General features: G+C 38.6%; 2 protein-coding genes across 9 annotated transcripts; both read right to left on the reverse strand.

Moving 5' to 3' along the window:
- Positions 1 to 1,136: 1,136 nt before the first annotated feature.
- Positions 1,137 to 10,958, reverse strand: LOC127451858 (HIRA-interacting protein 3-like). 8 transcript variants are annotated; one of them, XM_051716857.1, is made up of 9 exons: positions 10,792 to 10,958; positions 10,111 to 10,191; positions 9,824 to 9,944; positions 6,333 to 6,489; positions 5,558 to 6,214; positions 4,738 to 4,910; positions 3,895 to 4,045; positions 2,390 to 2,494; positions 1,137 to 1,655 (listed from the first exon to the last, which is right to left on the reverse strand). In XM_051716857.1, the coding sequence occupies exons 3-9, from the start codon at positions 9,860 to 9,862 to the stop codon at positions 1,462 to 1,464; spliced, it is 1,476 nt and encodes a 491-aa protein (XP_051572817.1). In that variant the 5' UTR covers positions 9,863 to 9,944; positions 10,111 to 10,191; positions 10,792 to 10,958; the 3' UTR covers positions 1,137 to 1,461. The 8 variants fall into 8 exon arrangements, 5 of the variants coding, with proteins under 5 accessions (XP_051572817.1, XP_051572815.1, XP_051572814.1 ...); XR_007899157.1 differs by lacking the exon at positions 10,111 to 10,191 and adding an exon at positions 3,093 to 3,291 and having other exon boundaries at positions 1,507 to 1,655; positions 2,396 to 2,494; XR_007899158.1 differs by lacking the exon at positions 10,111 to 10,191 and adding an exon at positions 3,093 to 3,291 and having other exon boundaries at positions 1,601 to 1,655; positions 2,396 to 2,489.
- Positions 10,959 to 13,137: 2,179 nt separating this feature from the next.
- On the reverse strand, positions 13,138 to 21,553 carry kctd13 (potassium channel tetramerization domain containing 13). The gene is made up of 7 exons (XM_051716778.1): positions 21,363 to 21,553; positions 20,319 to 20,595; positions 18,855 to 19,024; positions 18,515 to 18,601; positions 17,456 to 17,508; positions 16,830 to 17,025; positions 13,138 to 14,424 (listed from the first exon to the last, which is right to left on the reverse strand). Exons 2-7 carry the CDS (start codon positions 20,557 to 20,559, stop codon positions 14,173 to 14,175), a joined length of 999 nt encoding a protein of 332 aa, XP_051572738.1. The 5' UTR covers positions 20,560 to 20,595; positions 21,363 to 21,553; the 3' UTR covers positions 13,138 to 14,172.
- Between the last annotated feature and the right edge of the window lie 4,042 nt (positions 21,554 to 25,595).

Below are 25,595 nucleotides of genomic sequence, written 5' to 3' on the forward strand. Positions count from 1 at the left end.
CTAAAATACAGTTAGTGTTACTATAGTAAATTCACTCACTCTGCTCTGTCCATCGAGCCGTATCGATCTACAGAGCCATACAGGTGCATTAGCCGAGGTTGTGCCTCCGCCTGTGTATTTGACGCTGCTAAACCAGATACTTCAGATGCATTCAAGTCTAGATAAACGTTTTAATGCAAAGAGGAACTTGACAATAGATTTGATTATGACTGATAAACACCCCCATTTGTAACCTAATGCCCTCCTCTCAACTAATTTGCTCTCAGCACCCCCTGGCATCTTCTGAACACCCCGAAGGGCGGTACCGCCCCCGTTGAGAACCCCTGCCATACAGTTACACATCAATCATAATGCATGACCCCTCATCCCTACTTTGCTGTGTTAATGGGTTGTTTGGCCTGCTTATAATATATAGGATGTGTCAGGCACCGCCTCAATGAGGAGACCATTCTTCTGGCTGACAGCGCCTCACTGTAAGTGTATTGGGCAATCGGGGAGTTGTCCATATCTCCCATAGGTGGATCTCAAACAAGAGATGAAAGAGAGCGATAGGTTACTTATGTAAGTCCAGTTCTCTGAAACATCGAGTGGAAAGATCCACCAAGCTTGCCCCACAAGAAACATAATATGCTCACTTAGGAAAAGTAGTGCGTACTGGTCCTTTTATGCACTCATGTAAGGGCGTGGCCTTACAGCGGCATTTGACACACGCTCCTGTCTGCAAAACATATTTAGTACAATTGGATGCTTCTGCAGGTCAGGTATGGGTGTCCCTCCCATAGGTGGATCTCTCCACTCAATATTTCAGAGAACTGGGTAACAGGATAGGTAACTTATTTTGTTTAAAGTGCGATTTGAATTTATAAATATTTAAAATTTTTCGTGTTTCAAAGCAAAAATCTTTACAGACCCACGGCAGGGGGGTTGACAATGTAATTGGATATCGCAATATTTTTCTATAAAATATTGTGAAAATATCTTTTGCATATCTTCTAGCCCTAGGCTCTCTGTAGATTCAGTCTGGCATTGAGAGTTTTGGTCAAGACTGTGCAGGCCCCAACTTTCCTGGTGTGTATGCCAGAGTATCAGAATATCAGGACTGGATCAGCTATTACATAAGCAGTAACCAGTCAGGATTCATTGAATACCACTTTATTTTATTTTTTAAAAATCAAGTACACTTTAAGCTGCATAACCAAACCTCATTCTGCACAACAGAGACACTTAAATATGAAATTGCAAATGGACAACAAACAATTATAAAAACACATTAACAGTGAGAATAAACTTGTTGGAATGAAATCCAAATGCATCCTACAATAACAGAGGATGAACATAAATCTCTTGCTAAGGTAGAGATTAATTCTGTACCAGATTGATTGAAAACATATGTGATCATTTTTGTACAATTTCAAACAGTTTTTTTGTACAAACAGATTGTAGTTAAAAGGCACTGGCCACCTAGTCACTCTCTCCATCATCACTGATGATTCCCTGCAGATTGCCCCAGGCTGCTGCTCTCTTGCACCCCTTGTTTGTGTGGCTGTCTCCACTGTCTGAGTCAGAGTCCACAGCACGTTTATAGGCAGAGGGAGGAGGAGAGACATTCTGAGGGGGAGGCCATGCCGCTGCTGCTGTTCTCCTTTTGGGACGTCCTGATGATAACAGTATGCAGAGTTCACTGTGTGCTTGAGATTAGCGGGCATTTCATTAGAACCAAAAAAGGTAAAGACGAGTGACCCCAGAGAGTGGTGATGCACTTTTTGATTTATTCATTCATGCATCAAAAGGCTAAGTGTTAAGTGTAAAATATATACACTCACTGAGCACTTTATTAGGATCATAGTGTTCCTAATAATGTGCCCAATGTGGTCCTCTACGGTTGTAGCCCATCTGCCTCAAGGTTCGATATGTAGTGCATTCTGAGATGCTATTCTGCTCACTACAATTGTACAGAGTGGTTATCTGAGTTACCGTAGCCTTTCTGTCAGCTCGAACCAGTCTGGCCATTCTCCGTTGACCTCTCTCATCAATAAGGCATTTCCATCCACAGAACTGCCGCTCACTGGATGTTTTTTGTTTTTAGCACCATTCTGAGTAAATTCTAGAGACCGCTGTACATGAAAATCCCAGGAGATCAGCAGTTACAGAAATACTCAAACCAGTCCGTCTGACACCAACAATCGTGCCACGGTCAAAATCACGGAGGTCACATTTTTCCCCCATTCCGATGGTTGATGTGAACAATAACTGAAGCTCCTGACCTGTATTTGCATGATTTTATGCACTTCTCCCACACGATTGGCTGATTAGATAACCGCATGAATAAGTAGGTGTACAGGTGTTTCTAATAAAGTGCTCAGTGAGTGTATTATTGATGAAGGCTTGCCTTTACCCTGAGTGGTGATAATGTTACTGACATCCAGCTCAGCCAGCTCCTGTGCTTCTTCTCTCTTCAACCGAGCTTTCTTACACTTCTCTATGGATGGCTGTCCTGGGACAGAGATATTTACAAGGTAGAAGAGAATGTGAAATATATTACACTGAAATATAAGTAATAGCACACATAAACACACTCTAGTCAAGCTTCCAGATAGTCTATTGCACAGCAACACATAACACAAAAAAACTCTGTATTATAAAATGTATTAAACGTCATTAGAATGCACTGAAATTTCAGCCACCGAAAAAGCCATTTTTCCTCTGCAGAAAAATAAGAATCCAAATCCAAAGTCCAATCCAAATTTGGAAAAATATCAGTAACGACTGATCACAATGTTAAAACAACAATTATCAGTATATGCCTCAAATTTCCTGATTAGTGCACCACTATTTAGGTCTATTTGTGCAATATTTAAAAAATATACAATAGATATCTGTTTCTTAATAGGCCCAGATGTTATTGTAGTGGTAACAGAAGAACGTAAAAGTATTCACTTATTGACATTTGGCGCACTGGTCACTTATTGACATTTGGCGCATTTATTTGTGAGGTCTTGAGCACTCAGATTTTATTTTGCCCCAGACTTTGTATTTTGGGTGATGGGGCAGGTATTAATATAATGAAAAAACATAAAAAACTGGGTCCTTACCAGCGTGATGATTGGCAGGCAGGTAATGCTAAGGGGATGGAAGTCGGCTGATGCGCCGTCATTTCATGAGTGGTGCACTGAGTTGGGCAGAGTGGCGGCTTTTGAAGAGATGTCACATAGACGGCTGGGCAGTTTGGGTGCATATGGGAAGAAGTGGGGCACTTATTTGGCCTTCCTAGAAGGTTGCCAGGGAGGAGCACTGGAGAGGGACGATTTTAATTAAAATTATATGTGGAACCCTTTTTCTTTTATGTTGGTTAATTGAATATGTTTTTGTTATGTCATCGAGTATTTTCTTTGGACTGTTTGTTTATATGTGTGTCTGTTGTTATTTAATGTTTGACCACTGGGATGTATGTTGGGTGGCGGGGGCACATAATTGTTAAAAATTGATTCCGTGTATTCTTGTGTTGTTTGTTTAAATTTGTATATGGAATTAATAAAAAAATAAAAATTACAGCTTATTATCAACTGAATGTCGATAGTTATTACAATCAAAGGCTAATTTTAAATTAGCATTTGTATCAAGAAGTTTTGGTGCATTACTAATTGAGCTCTGCATTATGGCATTAGTTGCTTTTTTTTAGTAACATACAAGAAAACATTTCACGTAAGCAGAAATAACATTGTAAGGTAACCAAAACATTACATTAATTATTGAACATCCAAGAATGCATGTAACACTTGAACATTAAAATAATGCAAATCTGCATATAGCACTTGGCATTGCATTCCAATGATTCACCCTTGTGCGATTTCACCTGTGATTTCACACATGTACACCTTGTTTAAAGCCACAAACCTTCCACACCCAGCTCCTCCAGCTCTTTTTTCAGCACATCCACCTTCGCCTTTACTGATCGGCAGCCGTCAAACAGCTTCTTGTAGTTCCGTCTCACACCACAGAGGGCGATGTAGCGCTTCAGCCTGGACACTGCCTTATTCTCTTCATCCTGACAGACAAAAACAAAGTTTAAAATGGGGATTACTACGGGGCAACATTTTTAACCTGAAATTGATTTCCAGGGCCATTTTTATTTTTTACTTAAAGAGGGCACGTGTTTTTTTCTAACCATTTTAAACACACACCATTTATGTCAAATAGTTCAGTTGAATCAATAAATTAAAAAAACATTCTCAGCCTGAACAATTATGGCTGTTACCTATAAAATTAAAAAGTAGCTCTAAATAATGCACAAAGTATCACAAACATTAAACACACTCCAAGAATTTATTTTAAATAATTGTCCAGTCTTTGTATTACAGGGTTCCCAGTGCTGGACCGATGAATTTCTATTTCAAAGATTTGGAGAATTTTTGTCAGTTTCAGTGGCATTTTTGCCCCAAACCCTGGTTTGTTTCTGACTCTGTACAACAGTTACGGTTCAATAATTTGATCTGACAAACTGCATTCTAAGAGTGCTGGAAAGCGTCACTGCTTGTTTCTTTTAGCCTGCACACTCATGCTAACAGCTCAATAACAGCTTTGCTCTTATTCAGTTAACAGGACTCTTACTCATGTGATATTGCTTTAATGTGATAGAATGAAGAAGAATAAAGAATGAAAAAAAGAGGAAGCGTTTTTGAGAGAGGAGCTAATTATCCAAATGGGAAGAGACAGTCATCAAGGATCAATTAATCTTGCCTTTCCTCTGGCTGCGCTCTCCCCCTCTTCACGACGCGTTTTCTTTGTCACGCTCTTCTGTTTTCCTTCCTTCTTGTCCTTCTCTTGTTCTTCCTCATCCTCCAGTGAGGGAAGAGAGGAGGAGTCAGAGTCCTCTGCTTCCTCATGATTCTCCTGTAATTTTTGTTTTTTTCCTGGGAAAAAAAGGAGGGGGGAAAACTACATAATTTGAGGAAAGAGGTGTAAAAACAGGGTCCAAAAGGAACTTTGATTGTTAGGTACAGACAGCCTCAGTCATCATTCACTTGCATTTTTTTTTTTTTAACACATGCAATGAAAGTGAATTACGTCTGAAGGCGCAGTCATATTTTCCCTTGCGTGGCGAAATTCCGCAGGGTGGAAGTTGAGCACATGAAACCAGCAAAGATCTTATTGCCAAGCAGCCTCTTTCTAATACTGCACTTTATACTCTTGTATAGTTACATTAAAAAATAAACTTGCCACTAAAATTATATCCTTGTCCATTGTGAATATTCAGTGTAGCTGTGTACGAAGCACTGCCCACACAGAGGTCACAGAAACCAGTGAGGGGAAATTCTTTGCCACCGGAAGTCCATTGCGCGATTCCCATTGAGATGACTGTATTTCGCCTGCGGAATTTAGCCGTGCAAAGGTAAATGTGACGGCCTTGAGACTAAACATTCTGCCCAACAGAGTTGTAGGCAGTAAATGAGAATGAGTAAATAATGAATTGTAATTTTTGTGTACAATTCTCTATTAATTTTGGACCTTGGGTGTAAACGTGCTCCTGCTTTGACCTCTTGTGGGATGTCATGCTTACCAATGTTCTCCATCTCTTTGGAGGATAAATTAGCAGCATCCTCACTTTTATCTTTCTCATCTTCACTCTCTCCAGTTGCTTCGCTTTCAGAATTGCTCCTCCTCTTTGTTTTAATGCTTTCGTTTTTCTCTTCTTCACTCTCAGAGCTACTCCCAAAAACTTGTCTCTCCACTTCTTTCACAGCATCTGTCTCTACCGGCTTCTTTTTTCTGGTCACTTTTCTTTCCTTCTTTTTTATCTTTTTGCTTTTCCCTTTTTCTCCCTCAGAATCACTGACAGACTCACTGCTGCTATTTTTTGTCGGTTTATCACTCGTTTCCTGCTCGCTGGCTGAATAGTCTTCCTTTTTTTTCTTTTTCTCTCCTTTTGTTGCTATTTTCCACTTTTCCTCCTCTTCGTCTGAATCTTCCAACTCCTCGTCCTCCTCTTCTTCACTCTCTATCTTCTTTCCTCTCTTCTCAGGTTTCTTTGCATTGTCCTTTCCCTTTGGGCTTTGCATACCCCCACTTTTTTTCTGTTTCTGCTGTGTTACTGTTTTCATAGTGCTTTTTTTCTCCCATTCCTCTTCACTGTCTTCATCCGTGTGATTACTTCCAGCTTCTTTCTCTTTTTGTCCTCCCTCGTTCATTGCCTTCTCTATTCCAGAGTCGGGGGAATCTGGAAAAGACAACTTTAGAACGTTACCCATGCCCACCCTCAGTGGAGCCATTTAGACAAGCAACATCCTGCTTAGCAAATGAAACAAGGACAAGCTCCACAAATACAGTATTGTTACCTGGAGATGTCTCATCAAGCCGTGATCTCTTAGTCCTTCCCACCACTTTATTCTCCGAGCCTTCATCCCCATCATCATCATTATCCACCCTTTTCCTTTTGCTCTGGCTTTTTGGTGGAGCCACATACTTAACAAGAGGCTCGTCATCACTGCTGGCCTAAAATTTGAAAGTGACCCTCCATTAAAACCCCTTAAACTCTGGTGCACTTTTGGGCTGCTCCCTGCAATTTTTCACACTCAAATATAAAAGCTCACCATTCAAACATACTGTGGACTAATTGCAAAAAAGGGGTCCAATTTTTCAGAAAACCTGCAAAATATTATAAAAAAAAACAAAACAAAAAAAAAAAAAACCTCTATATTCATAAATAATATTGTATGTGTGTGTAATCCTATGATGAACAGAAAGTAAAAAAAAAAATAAAAAAAAAAAAGACTTCTTTTTGTTGTCCTTACATTGTAAGCATGTTAATTCTTATTTTATTCCACTAGATGGAAGCAAGTACTAGGAAAAATAATTTTTCCTCTATCACCTTCCATCACAATAGCAGATCTGAAATGTAGGTCGCAATCTAACACAGTGGTGCTCAATCCTGTTCCTGGAGGCCCTCCAACACTACACGTTTTGTATATCTCCCCTTTCTGACACACCCATTTCAAGGTTTGAAGTCTCCACTAACGAGCTGATGAGTTGAATCAGGTGTGTTTGATTAGGGAAATATCTGAAATGTTTAGTGTTAGGGGGGCCTCCAGTAACAAGGTTGAGAACCACTGATCTAACAAATTTTAGCCCTCACAGATGAGCTCGTCCATAGACATTCAGCCTTGTTTTCAGTTCATGCACTACCCCCATTGTTTCATGGTATATCTCGGCCTCTGAGTGGACTAGAAGCTCAATCTAGATGTTATAATAAAGCAGAGATTCCCTTTGCTATTACATACTTTTCCAATGATTTGTTTAGCATACTTTGCTGGACAGCATATTTTGTTCTGGACATCTAAGATAGAACATTGGATTATTAGGGGCCTATGATTTCTGCGTTGTGGAAAACTCGGACGGAATCGTGGAATCCAATCATAAAAACGAATTAATTATAAAACGCAATGTCACGGAATTTTACATACAGTGGCAAGAAAAGGTATGTGAACCTTTTGGAATTAGCTGGTTTTCTGCATTAATTGGTCATAAAATAGGATCTAATTTTCAAAGTCACAAGGATAGACAAACAACAATGTGCTTAAGCTAACAACACACAAACAACTATAATCTTTCATGCCTTTATTGAACACATCCCATTAAAAATTCACAGTGCTGTGGAAAAAGTGAACTCCTAGGCTAATGGTGTCAACAAAAGCTAATTAGGGTCAGGAGTTAGCAAACCTGGCACCCAATTAGTGAAACGATATTGGAGGTGGAGGTGTAGGTTAGAGCTACTTGACTTATAAAAAGCAACACTTTGAGTTTGCTATTCACTAGAAGCATCTGCTGACATGGACCATGCCTAGCGAAAAAGAGACCACTGTACTTCACTACTGGGATGATATTTCGCAGTAGTGTTGTGGAGTGTCAAGGTGGTCTTTGGCAAACTTCAGGCACGCAGCAATGTTTTTGTCTGAAAGCAGATCGTAGGTCTTCTGAGATCTCTTTTTTGCTAGGCATGGTCCATGTCAGCAGATGCTTCTAGTGAATAGCAAACTCAAAATGTTGCTTTTTATAAGTCAAAGTAGCTCTAACCTACACCTCCACCTCCAATATCGTTTCACTAATTGGGTGCCAGGTTTGCTAACTCCTGACCCTAATTAGCTTTTGTTGACACCATTAGCCTAGGAGTTCACTTTTTCCACAGCACTGTGAATTTTTAATGGGATGTGTTCAATAAAGACATGAAAGATTATAATTGTGGGTGTGTTGTTAGCTTAAGCACACTGTTGTTTGTCTACACTTGTGACTTTGATGAAGATGAGACCAAATTTTTATCAATTAATGCAGAAAACCAGCTAATTCCAAAGGGTTCACATACTTTTTGCCGCTGTATTTGGGATGAAATTAATGTATAAATGCACAATTAATGAAATTAAAATGTGATATGTCCTCGTGTGATGATTTAACCACAAAAGGGTGATATTTAATTAAACAAATATCCTATATGGTCTGCATGAGCTGCATGTTTCAACAGTAAGTGAATGTGAGAAGCCACTACTTACATACTAACCACATCATTAACAACACATGTGTGTGTATTAAAGACAAAAGAGCAGATCACTTTATTCACTGTGAAGCAGGTCAAACATGCAGATCATATATTTATATAATTTAATCATAGCCTTTTCCAGTTTAATAAGCTAACAATTTGGGGTTTTGGATTGTGCTGTGAGGATCTGTATAGACGCTTCTCACTTAATAAAACAATAATAAAATGGTATTTTGAAAAGTAATTGTTCTGTTTTCATTTGATAAAAATTCTATGAATTAATTTGATTAGAGTTTTTTTTTAATGATAAAATGTAATTAAATTTTAAAACCCAGAATTCAGTGAAAATAAACATGGAACACACTGAATTTAGGAAAAAAATAAAACATTTCACAGAGCCCTAGATTATTCTCCCAAGTAAGCTCACAGACAAGCAAAAAAAATAACTCAATTTGTAGAAAACTGTCTAAGGTAAAAGCAGATATATTGTTTGTGGCTACTTGGGGCTTACAGCAGCAGTGATTGGCACATAAGAATATATGATGTCTTACAGAAATATTCCACTTTGTGATTGTTTTGAAAATCCTTCGAACTGTGGTATTAGGGCATTCCTGTGGTATTCTTGAGAACGAGAGCTTTCATTTGATATATGATTAGTCTATTTAAATGCTATGTGAAAGACTTTTATTTTCATATTTCTACCACATTACTTCTAGGTGGCACTTATTTGCAATGATGTTTTCAGCCCTTATTTTACGCAACATAAATGCAAAAATGGCAGTGTTCTATGAAAAGTTCAGATTATAAGATTTCAGATGATACCACATATGCCTGACTTATGTACCTGGGGACTTTAAAGTTAAGTGTAAACATATTTTGCGATATAGCGACATAGAATTCAAGGGGCTAAGCCCCACCTTAAAATGATAATCCACCATATTATCAGACAAGCTTCTGCTCTTCTCAAGTCTATAGAAGTCATGTGTGTTTGAATATTTTTAAACAGAATTTTACAGAAACTATCCAGTATAGTAAGAAAATACAAATAAAATAGTTGCTAGGACACTTACAATAGTAACACAAGGTACCAAGAGAGTTTTTTCCCCCTTATTCAAATCTTTAAAAAGAAGTGAATGCTGTGGATTAAATTGCATCAGTACTTCTTCCCAAATTAACAGTTATAAGATTGATAAGGACACCCACATTTGCACACTGTTCATGGAAATCTTCAATTAATTTCAATGGGGCTTTCTGTAATACATGTCTTAGATTAGTAAGTGTTACCCAGTTCTTCCTCACCTGCATTTTCAAAAGTTCCTCCTCAACTATTTTTTTCATTGACTGTCTATCCTTTGTGATGAGGGATTCTCTCCCCACTTGCTCCAGATATATCCTTTGTAGAATTCCCAAAGTCAATGTACTGAAAGGTGGCAGAGTAACAGAAAATTAGACATTCAAGTAATTCTGATGGGCCACAAGAAATCTATGCAGTGACATATGGCACTGCACATGTATCTAACACATGCGAACCGTTAAAGGGATAGTTTACCCAAAAATGAAATAATAATAATAATAATTTTACTCACCCTCTTGCTGTGTTCCTCTGTGGAACACAAACGATGTTAGGCAGTATGTTAGGGACTTAGAGCCTTAGTCATTCAGTTTCACTGTATGGTTAAAAGATATAATGAAAATGAATGGTTACTGAGGTTAACATCTTTTATATTCCACGGAAGAAAGCAAGTCATTTAGGTTTGGAACAACTTGAGTAAATAATGACTTTTTTCATATTTGGGTGAAATATTCCTTTAATTGAAGCTTATTTAGTTCATTACACAACACAAGCACACATTCACGTCCATTACTGTGTAACGTCAAGATAAAAGGGTAAGAGCACGAATGGTGCTTCTGTCTAACTGATGCATATTTGTCCAACTGTTTCGGCATGCTACACTGTTGTATTACCTTCAGGCTCTTTTGCGTGGGCTCCTGTAATACTGTGTTGGATTAATGGGACACCTAGCCACACACTTCAATGCAGCATCCTTTGCCTATAAATCGTGCTATAAGACAACTGTAAATAAACGCTGTTCTGATCTGTAGTCTTCCAGTTTCCAATGCTTGATTATTTTCCTTCGAGATGACAATATTTCATAAGGTCGGAGTTTGTGATTTAGCCTTAACGCTGTTTGATACCTGACAATCATCCCCTCAGTTTTGATCGTTTCAAAATGTACTTTTGACATTTCTTTCAAACTGCAGTTTACCTGATGTCCGAACACTGATGCAGTTGTTTTACGACGAACTTTCGGATCGCGTCTTCTTCTTTGACCATGTTTTGCACATTTGCGCCACTTTTTTTACATTTGCAAACACCACTGCGTAGTATGCTCGCCACCCTACCTTGGCGCGCTTTGCCGTGTACACGCACAAGCACGTTGCTATACGTCATCACGCACTGTTTCCGAAAGACGCGGTTTCGTCACGTTCATAACATTTACGTAACATCATTCTTTCACAAAATAACACTTGTCACACAGATTGTACTTATATTAAATATTTGAGAGCTTTACAAAATAATTATATATGTATTTTGTTAATCGTTATTATTTCCTCCCCCCGGCACTTTCGTTTTTTTTGTTTTTTGTTTTTTAACCCTTGTCTTGAGTTCGTTTGTGCCAACGCCTTTTGTGTTCCCGGTGTTCTGAAATTTTCGGTTTCTGAGATTTCCTGTTTCGTGTTAATGCAACACTCTTTTTAAAGCGATGCATATTACAATGCATCTAAACCAGTGGTTCTCAACCAGGGGGGCCTCAAGATCTCTTACAATTATTTAAAATATGATAGATTATTATAATGTTTATATAATTATTGTAATTCAACTTACTGAAAATGCTAAAAATGTAATAACTCCCTTCAACATCTTGCCTTTTATGAAGAATATACAGTTCTAGACATTTCTGGAATCACAAGTTTTAAGGAAATATCTTATAATAGATATATCTTATAACTAATCTAATAGCCTACATGGAAGCCTTTGAGTATTTTCTCTGACAATAGGGGGCCTTTGAGTCAAAAAGGTTGAGAACCACTGATCTAAACCATGTTTTCGGAAGGGTAATTGCGTTAAACGAAGTTAGGCTTATACTAAAACGGTTCATCTTTTCACAGCAATTTATAGATTGTGTTGTGTGTGTTTTTCAGAATGATTACAGCCAATGATTTGCTTCTGGTATCGTAAGGGTACCGCTCCAAGTAAATAAATTAACCAACAACCATAAGTATTTTTTGTTATATTCTTCTGTTTTCTTTTGTGAAGCTTTAAAACTGTGTCGTTGGATATTTTGTCACAAATTTATTTGTGGTGGCATAATAAAGTTTCTGTTGTGATATATCATCTCTTGCTCATTTGGTAAATAACTTCAAACAGACTTTCATTCAAAAGATGATGCAAGAATGTGAACTTTTTTTTCTATGACCATCTGCTTTGTTGACCTGGATTAAAATACACACACACACACACACACACAACTTTAATTCAAAATTATGTAAAGGTAATCACAAGATAAATGTAATTTATATTTTTAAGAACGCAAGTGAAAGACCTGTCCTTATATGAATATACTTTAATGTAAGCCAGCAAGCCTTGGCCACGATATTTAAATGTGTCATATGAGGTCATAATGTAACATGCACTTAATAGTGATAAATTGCCTAGGATTGTAAAGTTGGCCAAATTGAGAGTAAGATCAGCTGTAATGTTGCCATTCAGAAAACTCCAACATATGTTTCTAAAATAAATTTGATACCATGGTTAAGGATACCCAAATCAAATTTATTTATTTTTTGTTTTTTGCACCTTGATTCTGATTCCTTTACACAGAAGCAATTTACACAGCCAAGTTCTTAGCCTGCTCAGTTCATCAACATGAGAGCTAACAAACTCATTGACTATTTATACACAGGCACTAATTGCAATTTAAAAAGCCACAGGTGTGGGAAATTAACCTTTAATTGCCATTTAAACCTGTGTGTGTCACCTTGTGTGTCTGTAACAAGGCCAAACATTCAAGGGTATGTAAACTTTTGATCAGGGCCATTTGGGTGATTTCTGTTATTATGATTTAAAAAGGAGCCAAACAACTATGTGATAATAAATGGCTTCATATGATCACTATCTTTAATAAAAGACAGGTTTTTTTTTCAGTCATATTTTCAAAATCAATGCTAAAATTTCATAATTTCTGCCAGGGTATGCAAACTTTTGAGCACAACTGTATATATTTATATAAATCTGTTGTTTATTGAATAATAAAACATGTAAAAGATTTTTACTGTGTATTTGATATATATTTTTTAATAACATTATTAATGTTAAGAAAATGTATCTGGGTTGTTCATTATATTGGGCAAATAAAACAAAACTGAAAACAAAATTTCTCACATATTCCAAATTAAGTAGAATTATACATCAACCTCATAGAAACAAAACAACACTGAAAACATGTAATGTCATCAAGGAATTGCAATTTATGTGGAATCATTTTGATTGAATATACAAAATCGACTGTACAACAGTGTCATCTTACAAGAACAGTGCATTTGAACAAGTATTTAATCAAAAAGACGTTTTATTGAAAATGTTAATGGAATATTTCTTCCATTTGGATAAAATACCAAGACCACATCAGGACGGCATTGCATGCATACTAGTTTGCAAAATTAGGGAATGTTTTTGGTTTAGTACATTGAGTGTGTGCAAGTATGGCTTTCCATGGTCAATAAAGACATTTTGGTGAGGGGGTTTGTAATTCATGGGGGGAAAAAATATTGATCCAAACTCCTATGTGATTAATTTTTAGCTGTAAGCATCAAATAATCTATAAATGCTCCTGCAATTAAACTAAAACAGTGTTTAGTGCTAGTGCAAGTAATTTTTAATCTTACTGATGTGGACAAAAAAGTTCACGAACATGAGTAATATGATGTCAGAGATTGTTGGGAGTATTTTGTTGAGAAAAAACAATACAAGTGTTATAAATATGTCTGTAACGGTTGTATCTTGCCCATTCAAATGATGATCCTCTGTTTATCCAAAACTTATCCTTTACTATCTATGGCTGTAACAACAGGCTTCACACATTTTTGTCAGTTTTTCATAAGATCTGACTTCTCTCTACAATATGAAATACCCACTAAGTACCTCTCAACCTGTCATTCAAACACACAAATCAGCATACGTCACAGTTTACCATTACACACTGAAAGATAAGCTTTCACATGGCCCGTATAAACAAAAAACAAAAAAACAACTTCAATTTCACATTTACTCATAAGAAAATGAAAAGTCTGGACAATAAATTAACAGAATAAATTAAATTAAAAAACAAAACAAAAAAACAAATGATGATTTATCTCACAGAAAAATATAAACAAAATTGCACCACATGGTGGCAACTTTACAATAATTTCTAAACTAGGCCATAGTTACCTCCCACCCCTCCCTTTCAGTGCAGTATTACGCATACCAATGTTAATCTGTCTTCTTTTCTCAGCCAATCCTTTTTTACATGCATATCGGTTCACAGGACCCCAGTTACAGAGGGCCTTCACTCCCCTAAAAGACCATTCCTCTATTTCTTTAACATTCAGTCTTTGTAGACAGTCTGCTGTCCATGACCCCTCTCGTCATGCATAATATGCCTCCGCACATGGATACGCCTCACCCGTCTATCCCCACCCCCTACACCCGCCCCCTCCTCCTCTGACTGGCCAACACCTGGGGATGAGACACCCCCTGACTCCAACAGGGCCATGCCTCCTGATCCAGAGCCTCGCCCGTTTTCATAGATCAGGATGTTGAGTGTCTCTTCAAAGATACGAGCTTCTGGGAACTCAACCTGTGTGAACAGATGAAGAAGAGTTGGAGTGAGATCACAGACAAATTACATCTCATCAGCGAAAAGCACCAAATGCACCATACACTATTATATGGCCAAATGTATGTGAACACTCAAACACCACACCCATAAGTGCTTGTTAAACATTTAATTTCCAAATCATGGGTATTAATAAGGAGGTCTACTTAAAGTCTAAGGTTCGTTTTAAGGTTTGGGAAATTACTGACCCATATAGGAACACTTCAAATGAAATCAGACCTCTTTAAAGCGAATGGAACCGAGACCATCTCCGGAGGTGGAGGTAATGGCAAACATCTTTGGCCCTGACAGGTTCCTGGACTCAGGAAATGACAACGCACAAAGGAAAAACACAACATTCCACTTATTCTGTTTCGATGGAGATGTCATGACAGAGTGAGAAGACTATTAAAACTATTGTAAACTCCACACGAAACAAACTTAAAAGGTCTTTCTTCAGTGTTCTGTGCAAATGAAGATTTGAGAGTTTAACCTGAAGTCTTGAAAAACAGCATGAAAGTTAAGAAATTACGACAGGAATATCTCACTCTAGTATTCTATGAATGGAAGTAACCTCAGACTGTTTGTTGTTAAGATGACTAATCTACCATGATTGAATGTTGAATTTTGCCTCTAAATACAGTATTTTTTTATTTAAAAAAAATACAATGCATTCAGTTCTACTGCATTACTTTTCTCTTTTAAAGGGTTCATGTCATGAGGAATAAAATTTTCCTTGATATTTTGGCATATAAGAAGTCATTCTACTATAAAACATACTGTATATTTCATAACTAAACTAAATCCCCAATGCAATAAAAGCATTTATTGAAACCAAACTGCAAAAATGTCTCGTTTTCTATTTCCGTGACTTCCCTATGTCACTAAGGGGGCACATTAATTCATGACCACCTCTACAGCAACACCATTAATGCCTACTTTACAACAACGCACCCTTGGCCCCCGCCCACTGGTGCTCAGTTTGGAAACAGAGAGGGTGCTCAGTTTGGAAACAGAGAGAGAGCAGTACAGGTAGGCCTGGTGTGGCCTTACTAATCCTGAACACCAAAGCAGACCCATCTGGACTATTTTTGTATATAAACATGCACTAGACAGATGTCTTTGAACGCTGTCATCTATCTTGCTCCACTTTTAAAAGATGCAGTGTCAAGTCACATCTCTGAAAAGAAGACCCCATTCCGTTTCACTCAGCTAGTGCATCTTGTTGTTTTGGTAAATGGTCTGCACTGATATAGAGCCTTTTTTAACCTTAACAGTTCCAAAGTGCTTTACACTGTGACTCATTCACCCATTCACACACACACACACACACACACACCCACCAATGACGGCAGAGCTGCTATGCAAGGCGCTAGACTGCCATTGTGAGCAACTTGGGGTTCAGTGTCTTGCCCAAGGACACTTTGGCATGGAGTCAAGTGGGCCGGGAATCAAACCACTAACCCTGCAATTAGTGGACAACCTGCTCTACCACCTGAGCCACAGCTGCCCCTTTTGAGCACAAACACGTCCTGGTTGCGTTATTGCGCTATTTATAATTGTTGGTGAATGTAAACATACACTAGAGAGATGTCTTTGACCGGTTTTTATGTGTTTCGGGCAATGCGCAGGATGATACTCTATGTGTGTGCATCTTGATCACTGTGCTTCACGTATTATGTACGTGGATTGCTTGTGAACCAGTCATAATATGATTCAAGCTTTGCAAAGGAACTGTTATTGAAGGACGGGGCAGTTAAAAACACTATTGGACCCCATCGCAAAACTGCACGTAAACAGTATCATTTATGAATATTTCAAATGTAATGACAGTTTGAAAGTTTATGGCGCTACTGTGCTTTCAGTAAGTGAACAGTTTAATATATTTGGATGCAATGTGTTGGATGTATATTTTGTAAAATCTGATATTTTATAATGTTGTGAAGCTTGTTCATTCTCTTCCGATTGAGTTTCAAATATGGCTGTATTCGAGGGGCTGCATGATGTTAGCCAATCATAACAGTGGGCATTTATGTTGAAGTTTTAAGGAAACGCTTACGCCAAAACAGAGTGTTTCAGACAGAGGGCCAGAGACAGGGTGGAAAATTATCATATATTACTAAATTATGACTTTTGGTGCAAAAAAAATAAAAAATACTAACATTGTAAGTGGACCTCTGAGTATAGTTCTTTTAAAGAGGGCCGAAGGGTGAAAACACCCTAAGGAGACTGCACGGCTATTTGCTTGATTTTAACGGCCAAACCATTAATTACAAGGGGTATCCACATACTTTTGGCAATGTAGTGTACTTGTTACATTGCAAAAACCTAAAGACAGCTAGCAATACACACAAAGACAAATAAAGCGTTAATTCCCTCTGACTCACTTTGGTCTGTTTCTTCTCAGTGGCATAAACAATGGAGGTGCAGCAGACTTCAGCAATCTTGCGTCCCTCGCCATAGAAAGACCAGCAGCATATCTCATCTCCCAAAACGTCTTTAATGAACAGCACTCTGCCATTGAAGCGCAGCCCCAACTTATCGAACAGCTCGATGTTCTTCAGAAGGTTATCATCAGAGTTGCTAAATGGAACAAAGAGTGAAGTTTAAAAAGGACAAAAGGCACCTCGAGCACACATTTAACTGCTCCACATTCATTTACAGTTTTTCGTTACGTTATTATTGACAAGCCTCAGGCCCACCGGGCATTAAAAGGTGTTGTTGAGGCGTAATGACTTTTGCCAAAGAGTAAGGTTATAGCACAATGGAGGAAGAACCAAGAGACAGTGTAGATCACATCAATGCTAGATTACTTATGTGTGACAAATTTTGTGACAATTTCCTTGCACTATTTCTATACTGCAAGGAGTACATAAGTATTCATTAGATCCAGGGTAGCATTTAACAAAACTGAGTTCATATGCTTACAAAAGTGGAGTTAACTCAGAAATCTACTCTTTATTCTTTTCTATTCCGAAAATTCTGAAGGAGTGAAAATGAGTTCTGAATATACCTGGTATAGGAGTATTTATTGTTCCCTCTGTTATTCTGCAGTTTCACCACTGGCTGTTAGGAGGAAAGGAGGATTAATAAAACAAACACAGACAAAAACTTTCAAATAATAATCCTTATATCACCCCAATTGTTATTATTATTACATGTAATTATTAAAAGTTAAATTCAAGTTATTATATTAATAATAATGTAATTGTTTATATACGTGTCCCACAATTCATCCATGACACCTGCAGGCTAAAGCTTTATTTATTTCATTAAAAGATCTCATATTTGGGGGCCTGGGTAGCTCAGTGGTAAAAATACGCTGGCTACCACCCCTGGAGTTCGCTAGTTCGAATCCCAGGGTGTGCTGAGTGACTCCAGCCAGGTCTCCTAAGCAACCAAATTGGCCCGGTTGCTAGGGAGGGTAGAGTCACATGGGGTAACCTCCTCGTGGTCGCTATAATGTGGTTTGTTCTCGGTGGGGCGCATGGTGAATTGAGCATGGTTGCCACGGTTGATGGCGTGAAGCCTCCACATGCGCTATGTCTCCGTGGCAACGCGCTCAACAAGCCATGTGATAAGATGCGCAGGTTGACTGTCTCAGACGCGGAGGCAACTGGGATTCGTCCTCCGCCACCCGGACTGAAGCGAATCACTATGCGACCACAAGGACTTAGAGCGCATTGGGAATTGGGCATTCCAAATTGGGAGAAAAAGGGGGAAAAATCCCCCCCCCCAAAAAAAAAAAAAAAAAAAAAAAAAAAAAAAAAATCGATCTCATATTTAATTTGTTGTTTTTGTCTAAGGGAAGTAAAAGTTAATGGAATAGTTCACCCAAAAATGAAATCCTGTCCTCATTTACTCATTCTCATGTTGTTCCAAACCTGTATGAGTTTCTTTCTTCTGTTGAACACAAAAAGAAAATGTTAGGCAGTAACAGTCAACGTTCACTTTCATTGCACCCTTTTTCCAAACAATAAAAGTGAATGGTGACTGAGGATGCCATTCTGCCTAACATCTCCTTTTGTGTTCCTCAGAGGAAAGTACATCATACAAGTCTCTGTTATCTCACCTTCCTACAGGTTGCTATCATCTTCTGCTCCTCTTTGGCTGAAGTGATCATAGGAATGTGACATCCTCTGCAGCCATCCTTGTGTTTCTGTATCAACATCAATAAGCCATTAGAAATTGATAGTAGCAACATAACCAACAGTTAGATCTATGATGATCACACCTTCCTTAATAAGCACAGATAATTTTTCTCTGTGGGCCAATACTATTTCTGGAATGTGGTGTGAGCTCCACCTAATGGTCCAATGACATTCTACTTTCCTGTGACATGCATTTGGGTAAATGAGGGGACAGAGAAATGCAATCTCAAGCATACAAGTCCAGTGAAACATGTGACTAACCTGTATGGTGGTGAGGCAGTGCTGCACAAGGCCCTGGAGCCTATAGTACTGTGCCTCCTTCAACACCTCCTCCAGCTCCCGTGTGCTCTCTGGCAAAGGAACTGTCCCGTCTCGCAGGAAGTTCAGTACCAGGGAAAAGTGTCGCCCACATCTGTCCAGCACCATCCAGCCTTGGAAGAGGAGTAAACTTTTATATATGCATCCCTGAGCTTGTCCTTACAAAAAATCTTAAGGCTAAAAGTAGCTCCTAATGTGGAAATTTAGGAGCAACTCATACAAAATTAAGGGCTTGTCACTCCTATTTTTAGGACTCATAAAATTTTAATCTAAGAGTAATTCAGTAATTCAAGTAGCTCCTAAACCCAGGACAACATAAAAGTCATCCAGAGATATGAGATAATAAATGTTATTCACTTCACCTGTCAGTGGTTTTAATGTTGTGGCTGATCAGTGTGTGTGTGTGTGTGTGTGTGTGTGTGTGTGTGTGTGTATATATATATATATATATATATAAAATATTGTTTGAATGAGCAGAACTGTATATTTTGCTTAGTTTTTTTACGAGTTATATCTGTACTTTTTTTTTTTTATTGCGATGGACAGAAATTCAAATCAAAGTCTTTATATCTTTTCCAAAATGTTTTGTTGGTGTATTCTGTACAACCATTCAATGAGACTTCAATTCCCTTAGTTGAATTATTTCATTTTTAAAAGTGACCAGCCATGGTTAATTTTGTTTGTACATGATGTTTAGGGACATGTTTATCTGAAATAGATTATAGCACAATAATAGACTTGCTACTATTGTGGTATAATCCATTTCAGATAAACTCGTCCCTAAACAGCACTTAAAAACAAAATTAACCATGCTTGGGGCAGTGGTGGCTTGGCGGTTAAGGCTCTGAGTTACTGACTAGATGGTTGGGGGTTCAAGCCCCACATCTCCCACAAGGCAGGCAAGAATTCTGCCACCGTTGGGCCCTTGACCCCATCTGCTCCAGGTTGCCGTATCATGGCTGACCCTGCGCTCTGACCCCAGCTTAGCTGGGATATGCAAAAAGGGGCAGTGGTGGCTCAGCAGTTAAGGCTCTGGGTTACTGACCAGCAGGTTGGGAGTTCAAGCCCCAGCGCTGGCAAGATGCCACTGTTGGGCCCTTGACCCTATCTGCTCCAGTATCATGGCTGACCCTGCACTCTGACCCCAGCTTAGTTGGGATATGTGAAAAAAAGAATTTCACTATTCATATGCAAAATTTATAATGTGTGACAGAATAAAGGCTTCTTCTTCTTTACATGTTGATCAGACAGTGTCTTACTATCTTAAAGTCACCAGAATAAGCAGCAATCTGAACCAGACTTTATTATGACTTATGTCAAAAGTCTGGCTACACTAGATTCATTCTGACCCGAATTTCATCAATTGCTTCTCGCTCGCAAGTAACCCATTGTTATGCTTTTCCTTACCCTCCGAGTCAATGGTGACCTCCATGCTCCCGTTGCACATACTCCTGAGCAAATTATCCTCTTTGCTCAGTGTCTGGACCGTGGTGTAGTGGAGAGTACCCCCCACATTGAGCTTGACATATTTACTTCCTGTTAGGCCTCTACCGGCCTTTTCTTCCCCAACATGGCTGGAGGATGGTGGGGCTGAGCTGGACGCAGTGACCACATTCCCACCGGATGAACCAGATGCCTCGGCAGACATAAGGGGAATGGAAATCAAACACTGCTAATTTACTGCCTAAAGACATAGAGGACACAGATAGAGTACATTTCAGTATGGTGAAACAAAGAGTTAACAGGAACTTGGACAGTGGGATTTCAAAGCAATCTCTGGTGATTGCTCACAGGTTTAAGTGTATATGGCCAAACACATTAAAACCGTTATGAGGGCAAAATAAACCCATAAAGGTTGTGACACGTCACAAATTGGTTTGAACAAGGTGATATCAAACCATTAAACAAGTCATAAACTGTACACACCTAATGTGGCAGAAACTTTCAGAATATATAACAGTAGATAATTCTTAAAACACACAGCATTAGATACATGAAGCTATACAATTAGCCATTATTACATTCATTTTAAAGCACTGGAACATTACAGGGGTATCCCTAAAACATGGAAATAACAGCACAATACTTCTGTAGTGTTCTGGATAGGGTTGTGAATGTGTCCACTATACTAAGGAGGCCACAGATGTGTTTCTGTACTGACAACAGAGGAAATGTGCAGAATTAGGTCAACACATATAGAGAGATCTTAACTCCAGATGAGAAATCTAGCAGCTAATCCTCGCACAGACCGCACAAAATGTGTTTCCCCGCAATCGTTACAGGTTGGTACATTCGACAACTGGTAGTTAGACGAAAAACACATGCACAGAAACTGTAGGTGAACAGTAATCATTTAGTCTAATAAGTAATATGTCTGTGTCTAAATACAAAAAAGCTTATTAGCCCCCGTGCTAGCTCATGATGACATTTAAGTGGCTGTCAAACACTCACCAAGCTGGTTAACGAAAAGTGCCCACGATAAGGCGCATAAAACACAAAGTAATCGCGACGGACGATTACATATATACCAGCAAAGCTGACATGATTTTTCACCAAATCATAGTTTCCTCTGTTTTCTCTCAGCACGACTATCTTCCTCTTTCTAGCTTCTCGATGTGGTGATTGACAATGGCCGCTTCCCCTCGTGAGGAGTGTCTTTCGTTGACTGATTGGTCCAAATGAACGCCTGTCATGCACATAAGTCCCGCCCTCTATCACGGCATACGTGATATGATTTGAAGAGTAGCGTGGCTGTGTCTGAATGCAGCCAATCGTGAACGGGTATTTTACTAGGTCAATGTTTTTCTTCTGTAACACGTTTCTGGTCTGTTTTGGGGGAAATTACAGGTGCATCTCAATAAATTAGAATGTCGTGGAAAAGTTCATTTATTTCAGTAATTCAACTCAAATTGTGAAACTCGTGTATTAAATAAATTCAATGCACACAGACTGAAGTAGTTTAAGTCTTTGGTTCTTTTAATTGTGATGATTTTGGCTCACATTTAACAAAAACCCACCAATTCACTATCTCAAAAAATTAGAATACATCATAAGACCAATAAAAAAAAAACATTTTTAGTGAATTGTTGGCCTTCTGGAAAGTATGTTCATTTACTGTATATGTACTCAATACTTGGTAGGGGCTCCTTTTGCTTTAATTACTGCCTCAATTTGGCGTGGCATGGAGGTGATCAGTTTGTGTTCATAATTTTTTGAGATAGTGAATTGGTGGGTTTTTGTTAAATGTGAGCCAAAATCATCACAATTAAAAGAACTAAAGACTTAAACTACTTCAGTCTGTGTGCATTGAATTTATTTAATACATGAGTTTCACAATTTGAGTTGAATTACTGAAATAAATGAACTTTTCCACGACATTCTAATTTATTGAGATGCACCTGTAGATAATGTAGATCATTCTGAATAACAACAACGCATAAAAATGTAGGCCTTTTTAATTTAATGGTATTAATATATTGCCTTTACAGAACAACATTAATACATACAACACAAATAGCATTAAAGGGGACCTATTATAAAAAATTCACTTTTACCTGGTGTTTGAACATAAATGTGAGTCGGCAGTGTGTGTACACAACCACCCTACAATGTTAAAAGTCCACCCACTCCTCTTTCTTATATTTCTATTAATCAAAAACAGTGTCTCAAAATGACTGGTTTTCGTATCCGCTCTGAAGTGACCTCACTTTAGAGCAGGCCACGCCCTTGACCACCCTGTTATCATAGATCCTCCCTTGAGTGATCGACACACAGTCCCCCATTTTTTTCCGCGCTGGAGCAGCTAAAGTGAGAAGAATAATGTCTCAACTTCGTAAGCGTCATAAGTGTTCTGTTGTTGGCTGTAAAATTGAACATAAGAGTCTCCTGTGTTCATGTACTCCTGGCATCAGAGCCACTGAAGATGCAGTTGACAAGTTTTGTTTTTGAAGAAAATGTGCCCCAAAACATACCAAAATTCGTGTATGTTTGTGCAAATCATTTTACACCGGACTGCTTTGTGAATGAGGGTCAATATAAAGCAGGATTTTCAAAAAAATTGACTCTCAAGCATGGATCAGTACCAACTGTTCATGTTCCAGCTTTATATCCTGAAGATGTAAGTATCGCACTTTATATTTTGCGAATGTTTGCAAATCGCCTTTCCGAATGTGCTTGTTAGCTGATTCCATGGCTAATGCAGCTAAAGTTACCATTGTCTCTGATTGTATTCACGGAGACCAGAGCTATGCCATGATAGCTTGTTTGCGCATGACGTCACGTCACTGCGTTGCTGTGGCGTGAAATGCAGATGAAGGACAGGAAGTGATTTTCTACATAAGAAGCACTATCACAAACTCAAAATGCCTATGTTTGGGTCGTTTACGGTTGCTCATACATATATGGCTGAACTCCGGTATTTACGATGTCAGTCATATTGGTTCTGATTTGTTGTTGCTATAGTATCCGAAGCACCAGCTGTAAAGGCACAGCCCTCTTCCGGAAAGGGGGTGGGGAGCAGCAGCTCATTTGCATTTAAAGAGACATACGAAAACAGCGTGTTTTTGATTCCACCCAAAAAGAGGCATTTACAACATGGTATAATAAATGATCCGTGGGTATTTTGAGCTGAAACTTCACAGACACATTCTTGGGACACCTGAGACTTATATTACATCTTGTAAAAAGGGGCATAATAGGTCTCCTTTAAACAAAAGAGAATATTAGGGAAACACCATAGCACAACAGTGAACTTAAAGGCCAGGTAAGGCAAGGTAAGGCAAGGTCTCTCCCTGTCCTGTCCTGTCACTGTACAAAAATGAAAATTCTGTCATTATTCACAGCAAACCCGTATTACTTTCTTTCATTTGTGTTACACATAAGGTGAATTTTTATATGTTTTTTTACTCATGCACTATATTCCAAGTCTTCTGAAGCTATATGATCACTTTGTGTGATGAAACAAAATGAAATGTAAGTTGTTATTTAATCTAAAATCAAATCATTAGGTATGTTCCACTTCAATTGTGCATTGCCTTACCGACCGGCGAGATTTACTGGTTGCTGTTGGGGGAGGAGTTGAAAAGAGAGCTGTCAAGCCGGACACTTTGTGCTTCCAGTCATGTGCTGAATCTGCAACAGTCACGGCAGATGTTTGCGATGTTTGCTTTCTTTATCGCGGACGAAGTGGATGCGATAGAAATTTAGATAGACAGACGCTTGAATTTGACATATAATAACCAGAAACACTGTTTATAGGTTGCGTGCTGCTTAATACAGTGTCTTTGTGTACAACAAAAAAGTCCGATATAAGCCTTTATTATTTTAATAGCAATAAAGGAGTCAGTATTTTTGAATTATTTGGAATTGTTTTTATGAATAAACATGATATACTCTATAATATTAAAGGGATAGTTCACCCAAAAATAATCTCATTATTTACTTACCCCCATGCCATCACAGATGTTTGACTTTCTTTCTTTTGCTGAAGACAAACAAACATTTTTAGAAGAATTTCTCAGCACTGTAGTTCCATGAAATTCAAGTGAATGATGATCAGGACTTTGAAGCTCCAAATGGGAGATAAAGTCAGCATAAAAGTAATCCATACAACTCCAGTGGTTTAATCAATGTCTTCTGAGTTGGTTTTGGGTGAGAACAGACAGAAATGTTCATCCTTTTTCACTGTATATCTTGCCATTGCAGTCTCTAGGCACGATCGTAATTTCAAGCTTGATTACACTTCCTAGTGCTTGATGCATGTGCAGAGCGCAAAATGGCGCTATAGGAAGTGTAATCGAGCTATATTTTGGTCTGTTCTCACCAAAACCAACTGGATCGCTTCAGAAGACATAGATTAAACCACTGGAGTCTGATGGATTATGTTTATGCTGATTTAAAGGGAACAAGACCTAGCGTTTATTAATGCATATGGGGAGTGCCTTCTTACACGACCAAGTTGAAACCTCTCTACAATAACGGCAATATTCTAATATTGGCTATGGAGTTTGAGCCCTGCCTGTTTTGGCACCATTTCCTCTGAATTTCTGACTGAGAACAAGGAGCGCATCGCTCGTACCTCAAGAACTCTGAGTCTTGTAGTGCGGCTAGCGTGTGCAATGTCTCGTTCCCTTCATCTCAGGGAACCGAGGTTACATACGTAACCGAGATGTTCCCTTATGACTCAGTACACTTGACATTGCATTTATGAATGCATATGGGGAACAGAAACCCATCATGCTGCACTACACGACATAACCTCCCAGAAAGGAAGCATGACGCCACAGTCTCATGGGATGCGACCGACAAGAGTATGCCAGGGTGAGTGACCCTCGTGTTGGGCCAGGAGGGGAGCACTCAGGATGAATATATGAACTATAGTCATATAGTATGAATTAACTCCTTCACGTAATAATGTAAGTGCTTGTGACTTACGGTAAATTACAACGGCCTAATGCAGGCGGTTGTGTAAAAGATGGGGAGCTCATCCTAAAAGGGAGGAGCATAAGTATATATATTTGGCCAATGGATAGCAAGCGCTCTAAACAGAGAGGACTTGTGAAGAGAGAGACATTACGTCTAGGTTGTAAAACCTTGCGAATGTGTTTTGAGAGGACCATCCTGCTGCAAAACATACTGTATGTCCTGTACGGACACACCATTCGTCCATGCCCATGAGGAGATCAT

This window comes from Myxocyprinus asiaticus, chromosome 14, assembly GCF_019703515.2.
Source record: "Myxocyprinus asiaticus isolate MX2 ecotype Aquarium Trade chromosome 14, UBuf_Myxa_2, whole genome shotgun sequence".
Lineage (NCBI taxonomy): Eukaryota > Metazoa > Chordata > Actinopteri > Cypriniformes > Catostomidae > Myxocyprinus > Myxocyprinus asiaticus.